At 48.5% G+C, this 7,029-nt stretch overlaps 1 protein-coding gene across 1 annotated transcript; it reads left to right on the top strand.

The window, feature by feature from the left end:
* The first annotated feature begins 1,308 nt into the window (after nt 1–1,308).
* On the top strand, nt 1,309–5,522 carry LOC111940556 (keratin, type II cytoskeletal cochleal-like). The gene is made up of 9 exons (XM_023943287.2): nt 1,309–1,957; nt 2,728–2,942; nt 3,057–3,117; nt 3,277–3,372; nt 3,498–3,662; nt 3,770–3,895; nt 4,104–4,324; nt 4,699–4,733; nt 4,839–5,522. The coding sequence occupies exons 1-9, from the start codon at nt 1,373–1,375 to the stop codon at nt 5,180–5,182; spliced, it is 1,848 nt and encodes a 615-aa protein (XP_023799055.2). The 5' UTR covers nt 1,309–1,372; the 3' UTR covers nt 5,183–5,522.
* Nucleotides 5,523–7,029: the final 1,507 nt, after the last annotated feature.

Here is a 7,029-nt window from a genome sequence, read left to right as displayed (position 1 = left end):
AAAAGTGCACATTCATTTTGTATTTAATTCATTAAATCATTCTGGTATTTAATTGTTAATATCCAGGTAGATAAAGTCTTTAGAATGCCTCTTAAATGGTATTTACAGACTTGGCTTCCTTTTAAACTAGAATCTACTTTTTTTTGAAATGCATTGATATTATTTGTATTTTCTGTAATTAATTAAAATTTCATTTACATTCAATGCACACAAAAAAAGGGGTTTATTTCAGAGTCACCCTATAAAATACATTTCTAAACCACATTCCTAAACCAATTCCTTTCCCAATAAATTATTTGGAAGCAAAAGGTTATACTGTGCCTTGGGGGTTGTAACAGCTCCGTTTCTCAGCCATTTTTTCCATTTCAGTCATCTCATTTTTGCGAAAAAAACAGGTAAATCAGAGGTCATGGTATTCATCAGAGCAGCAGGAACCCCTCAGCACTTTGAATTGTCTGTCTCTCCTCTTACATAGTGTTTGTCTGTCTGTCCCTGACATTGTCACCCTAAGGGCTGCCAATGTGTCCCTTGATTCTTCCTCAAGTTGTCATTCCCTGTCAATCTCAGAACACTGAGGAGAGTGAGATGATCCCAGTCACCTTCTTCCCTCTGCTTTAGCATCATTCAAAGCTCCAGCTGGTTGTCCCAGATTTGCAGAGTTGCAAGTGGAGGGAATTTAGTCTACAGGCAGAAGACACTCCCACTGTAGTGACACCATATGCTCCAAGGAGATGCTTTTCCTCTCTAGCAGGAGAATATGCTGAGTCTCCTCAAATTTTGGTGTCATGAATTCCCATTCAGGATTGGGAAACATCTCCTGAAACTCCAAAGGCAATTTAACATATAAAAAGGGGATTAAGGGTGTGTGTGAGGAATTGTGAAAGCCATATTATAGCTGGGATTTCATCAAAACTTTGCCTTTCTGTGGAGCTTTGATAGGAAGATCTCTATCTGGAATTACTGGAAGTGACTAATGAGGGCTGGATATCCAATGAGGGGCTGCAGAAAAGGGAATTATGGACAAAATTGATTTCCAAGATGTCATAAAGATACGAGAGTCCACTTAGTCATGGAGAACTGCCTCGATGCTCTTGTTTTATTCGCCACTAGATTACAGGGTGTGTTTCTGGGCAGCCCCAAATACGGCAAAGCTCATGGAAAATCTGTCAACAGCCCCATGCTGATGAAAATACTAAATTGCTTTCCACCTTCACACCCAAGCTGTCCCAGCCCACCTGCAGCAGCAGATAAAAGGAAATGCCTGGAGCTGCTGGAGCCAGAGAAGACTCTGCAGACTTCTTTCTGCCCTCATCATCACTCTGTTGGTCTTTCTGCTCTCCTGGATTTTGATTCTGCTTGGAAAAAAACAGCCATGTCTCGCCAATCTGTCTGCAGGAGCTTTGGAGTCGGGGGGAGAAAGGGATTTAGCTCCTGCTCTGCTGTCGGTGGTGGATTTGGAGGCAGTGGCAGCCGGAGCAAGATCAGCTACAGCTCGTACTCCTCATCCCGGGGAGGAGGTGGAGGAGGACACTGCGGGGGGTTCAGCAGCCGGAGCCTCCATAGTATGGGGGGCAACAGAAGGATTGCCATGGGAGGATGTTATGGTGGTGGTGGATACGGTAGCAGGATGGGTGGCTTTGGTGGAGGAATGAGCTGTGGAGGTATGGGTGGTGGTGGAATGGGTGGTGGTGGAATGGGAATGGGTGGCTTTGGTGGTGGAATATGTGGTGGAATGGGTGGTGGGGCAGGAATGGGTGGCTTTGGTGGTGGAATGGGCAGTGGGGGAATGGGTGGAATGGGTGGCTTTGGTGGTCCAGGCATCCAACCGGTGCAAGTTGACCCCAACCTCCTGCGTCCGGTCCATGTTGAGATTGACCCCCAGATCCAGCAAGTCAAAAACCAGGAAAAGGAGCAGATCAAAACCCTGAACAACCAGTTTGCCTCCTTCATTGACAAGGTGAGAGTTTAGGACTGGGATTTCTTTGGGGTGGCCTGTCAAACAATGCCATATGGCATGGTGTGGAATGGGAATTTTTTCACTTACCAACAGCTGTTGGATTTGTCAAACCAATGCCTAAGCATCAAGTTGTAATTAGTTAGATTTTATTAAGTAGCACCAACCAATGGGGGAGGTTTTCTGCTAATGTAATATTAAAGAGAATATCTGCAGGTATTCTGGGGATTTTCTTGCCAAGACATTTCTGCAGTCTCATTTTGGGTGATTCAGGGCAAAGTCATCATTGTAAATTTAATCATCCTGAGTTCTCATTGATGGGATTTTCTTTTTGATGAGACTTTCTTCTCAAAACCTAATTTTAGAAACTCCAAAGCATTTCTTTCCAATACTCTTGGACAATTTTCATTTCACATAGAAGATAAAGAAATAGAGAATCACTCCCAAGAGAATGCATGGGCAGTTAAGGAATAAGAAATACATATTTCTAGACTTCAGTGATGGCAAGATGAAGGCAAAGTCCAACCCTAATGCCATAGAAAATTGGGATGATGGTTTCTACTGTCAACATCTCTGTCCCCAAGGGAGAAGTTTAGAATGACTCAAAATTTAATTGGCTAATAATAAATAAATTAAATTATGCTTCTCATGCATTTCAGGAGTTTGAATGCCTGAATGAGACATAGAAGGGGAGTGATTCCCTGGGCTCTCAAATCACCTAGGAGTGGGATGTCTCTCTGGCAAATGTTTTACACATCCTTTGTTGGCTTTAGGTCCGATTCCTGGAGCAGCAGAACAAGGTGCTCTCCACAAAGTGGGAGCTGCTCCAGCAGCAAGGACCATCAGGGCCGAGGAAGAATCTGGATGTGATCTTTGAGAATTACATCCAGAACCTGCGGAGGCAGCTGGAATCAATTGTGGCGCAGCGGGCCCAGCTGGAGTCAGAGCTGCAGAGCATGCGGCAGTATGTGGAGGAGTTCAAAACCAAGTGAGTGTGGTGACAGACAGGAGGGACCAGCCAGGAGAGTGGAGCTGGTGCGGAGGCCCTCTGGGTGGAGTGACCAGGGTCTCAGAGTCTCACCTTGTCCTGTCCCCACCACAGGTATGAGGAGGAGATCAACCGTCGCACGGCTGCTGAGAATGAGTTTGTGGTGCTGAAGAAGGTGAGTCTGGAGGCACCACCAGGGATAGGGTGAGGGGGGACAGGAGGTAAAGACATGGGAAGGACTCAGCTCCAAGATGGGCAGATCCCAAGAGGGAGAGCCAACAGTTCTTGTGTGATGAGAGGAAGCCGTGGTCTAATTCTGAGATCTTTCCTTTAGGACGTGGACTGTGCCTACATGACCAAAGTTGAGCTGGAAGCCAAGGTGGGAGCTTTGACAGATGAAATCAACTTCCTGAGGTGCATCTACGAGGAGGTAGGAGCTCTCTTTCTTCTGAGGGGGCTGGAGTTGCAATGTGGAGGCCAAACATCAAGGCTGGATGGGGTGCCTGGGTGGATTTAGGCTTGAGATGGTGCCTCTGACTCACGTCTTGGTTGTAGGAGCTGTCTCAGATGCAGACAATCAGCCGGGACCTGTCCGTGGTGGTGTCCATGGACAACAACCGGCATCTGGACCTGGAGAGCATCATCGAGGAAGTCCGGCGCCAATATGAGCAGATAGCCCAGAGCAGCCGGGCTGAGGCCGAGGCCTGGTACCAGAGCCGGGTGAGTTGGGAAGGGGTCAAGGCTCCTGGGACATTCCCCTCTGTTTGAACCATCTGTGTTTTTAGCCATTGCGTCCCTGATGGATGTCTTTGTCCCCACGTCTCCAGTACGAAGAGCTCCAGAACACTGCTGGAAAGCATGGCGACAGCCTCCGCAACACCAAGATGGAGATCCAGGAGTTGTCCAGGAATGTCCAGAGGCTGCGGGCTGAGATTGAGAATGTGAAGAAGCAGGTAAGGGAGCGTCAGCACCTTGTTGGGTTACAGCTGTGTGCTGGGTCAGGATGGGGCTGGGTGGTGAAAGGGAAAGCAGTCATGAAAATTCACGCCCTTTGGAGGAGATGGTTTATTTTTGTCTGTTTTCCCTCCAGTTTGTGCCATGAGAATGCTCCAGTAGAGGGTGGGCAGAAGGGATCTCACATACTGGCTTTCTCTTCCTCAGAACCAGCAGCTGCAGGCAGCCATTGCTGAAGCTGAGGAGAGGGGGGAGATGGCCATCAAAGATGCCAGGAGGAAGCTGGAGGAGCTGGAATGTGCCCTTAACAAGGACAAGGAGGAGCTGGCTCGCCTCCTGAAGGAGTACCAGGAGCTGCTAAACACCAAAATTGCACTGGATGTTGAGATTGCCATGTACAGGAAGCTGCTGGAGGGGGAGGAGAACAGGTACTTAATTGGCATCTATTTGACTAAATGAAATGTTATACGTGTTTACCCACATGTTATAAAATGTGTGGGCAAAACCCTTAAATCCACACTAAATATTGATTTTGTGTCATTCCTACTCTGATTCCCAAGTATATATTAATTATATTAAGCATAAACTTACTTAAGTGGGTTTTCCACCTTAAAAGAATATGAAGGTAAAGGTTGCTCATTTCTTTAAATAATAATTGAAAAATTCTGAAATAAATATTGAATAAGTTGCTAATTTGTTTTAAGAATAATTGAGAAATATAAACTTGTACAAAAAAGGGAAATTCTCAGCTGAAGAGCAGTGCACTTCTAAGAGGAATAACTGGTCCTATTTTCCCTCACAGGCTGTGCAATGACAGCATGTCCAACGTCAATGTCTGTAAGTATCTGCCCTGAAGTCCTTCAGAAAAAGATTCAGACTGTTTTTTTCAGAGACAGAGCCTGAGACTGGGTAATGGAAACATAACCTGTGCTTCTCTTCCAGCTGTGGTGGGGAGGACGACTGTCTCTGGAGGCAGAGGAGGCATGGGAGGAGGATTCGGAGGCAGCGGCATGGGAGGAGGATTTGGAGGCGGCAGCTGTGGAATGGGAGGAGGATTTGGAGGCGGCAGCAGCATGGGAGGAGGAATGGGAGGAGGCGGCATCTGCGGAGGAGGCAGCAGCTTTGGAGGAGGCAGCATGGGTGGCAGCTGTGGGATGGGGGGAGGAATGTATGGTGGGGGCTTCTCCTCTGGAAGCGGAAGGATGTGCGGCTCTGGTGGGGCATCCTCCTCTGTGCGGAGATGCGTCACTACCACCTCGGTGAAATCTTCGGGAGTGAGATTCTGAGCCCCGAAGATTGACAAGGAAAGAAGCACCTCCTCTCTCCTCCTGACAGCAGCCCAGCCTCCTGAAGCCCAGCTCCGTTGTCCTGCAATGGGATGAACTGTGTCCCTTCCACCCAGCTCATCCCAGCTCCTGGTCCCACCCGGGGGTTTGGTGGTGATGCTGTGGGTGTCCTGGCACCAGGAGCTGCCTGGCAGGAGGGGCTGCTCTGCCTTCCTTGCTGTGTTGTACATTTCTTGTGGCAAATGTGTATAAAACTCCTCTTCCCCCTTCTTCCCACCTCTTCTGTGTCCCCGCCTCCCTTCCTCTATGTGTGTGTCGTGCCCTCCCCTGGGATGTTGCCATTCCCAATAAACTGCAGAGAACATTCACAATGTTGTTGTGTCACTGCTTCGGGAGCCACTCCGGGTAGGGTGGTTTGTACTTTGTGGAAGCAGCTTGTTGGCAAGCTGGGGGTCATTCTTTGCTTCATGTGTTGTTCCTGTGCTTTGATGGAGCCAAACAGGTGGGGATGGACTAAGGCAGGTGTCACAACTCAAGTGATGACTAACTTACTTGAAGACACAAGTCCATGTGGTGGGTGCTGGATGCTTTGTTCACACAATGCTCAGTAACTCTGAGTCATCAGAAGACCAAACCAAGAAATACAGGAGGCTGCTCAATATTTAGGCATCTCCTGACATAGTGAATCGCCCAGTTCATTCCTGGAATCCTGTAGAGCTATTCCTACAGAAGATTTTTGTAATTCTTTGGTCTGGAAACCTCCAGCACAAAAGGGTCCAGTTTCTTCCCAGTCATTGAGCTAATACACACTGCCTTGTCCCAGTTTTTTGGGCTCAGCTTTAGGCACACAAAGGCACTCAGTGGCTCAGTGCCAACATCACATCTCTCTCCAGATGTGACAACACTCCAATTCTTGAAGCTCTAGGAAAGGGACTTTCTCAATCCCTCTTGGGTTTTGGAAGCTCTGCAAAGGGTCTGCTGAAACCCATGTCCTGGGATTTAGGCAGGAACCTTCCCAGTGCCTTGTGGCCAGACCAGTAGAGACCCACAGGGGCTGATGGATGATGAGAATCAGCAGCAGCAGGTGGGAGCTGACATTGGATCAGTCTCATCTGAGTTAAGCTGCCTCCAAATGGTCTTTGGATTGTGATGAGGGGATGGCTGGGTTGGAGTCACTTGGGTGGGAGAGCTGGTGAACATGGATAACAATGGTCCAGGATGTTGGTAAAGTACCTGCCTCTGGTGCACACCTGGGCTGTGGGATGGCCAGGTGGGATGCACAGTTCAGCACCCAAAGAGAAGCGGGAGCACTGAAGAGCCATGTGCCATCTTTGACATGATGGGCTGGGAAGGTGTGATTCATCCCCATCCATGAGCTCAGGTACCATCCTCTCCCTGAGAAGCCAATTAATTCCCCAGTGGCTCATCCATGCTCCAAAAGCAGGAGGGAGAGATTTGGAGGAGCTCAGGAGGGGATTTGGGAGGGGAGTCTAGAGTGTTTGATCTGAGCTGTGCTGTGGTTCCTTCACCACCCGGAGAGATCAAAGAGGCAGAAAACGCTGTCAGTGGTGGTTCAGGAGTCCCACAACAGCCTCTGGGAGTTGCTGATGTTCCCAGAGTGGATCAGGAAGCTGCAGACTGAGGAAGAGGTCCAGGAAAGGCAGAGGGCTCTTAGAAAAGGGAGCTCTCCCTGCTTTGAAGGGTGTTGGAACTGGGATTGTGGCTGGGTTTGGCCCAAATAAAGATGCTGAGTAGGCAATGCCTGTGTGAAGCTGGTGTTGTGCCAGGAGCACTTTGAGGTTTGGCTTGGGGCAAGAGTCACCTATTTTGGTGCTTAATCACCTGTT

Source organism: Cyanistes caeruleus, chromosome 32 (genome assembly GCF_971803275.1).
Source record: "Cyanistes caeruleus chromosome 32, bCyaCae1.hap1.1, whole genome shotgun sequence".
NCBI lineage: Eukaryota > Metazoa > Chordata > Aves > Passeriformes > Paridae > Cyanistes > Cyanistes caeruleus.
The sequence above is the reverse complement of the archived record's forward strand: the minus strand, read 5'-3'. Positions and strand labels throughout refer to the sequence as shown.

What these genes read in the sequence shown, in the direction of transcription:
- LOC111940556 (XM_023943287.2), top strand. Translation starts at nt 1,373, where the DNA reads ATGTCTCGCCAATCTGTCTGCAGGAGCTTTGGAGTCGGGGGGAGAAAG. An exon ending in TTGAGAATGTGAAGAAGCAG is followed by an intron (nt 3,896 to 4,103) that starts GTAAGGGAGCGT and finishes TCTCTTCCTCAG; the next exon opens with AACCAGCAGCTGCAGGCAGC. An exon ending in CTGGAGGGGGAGGAGAACAG is followed by an intron (nt 4,325 to 4,698) that starts GTACTTAATTGG and finishes TTTCCCTCACAG; the next exon opens with GCTGTGCAATGACAGCATGT.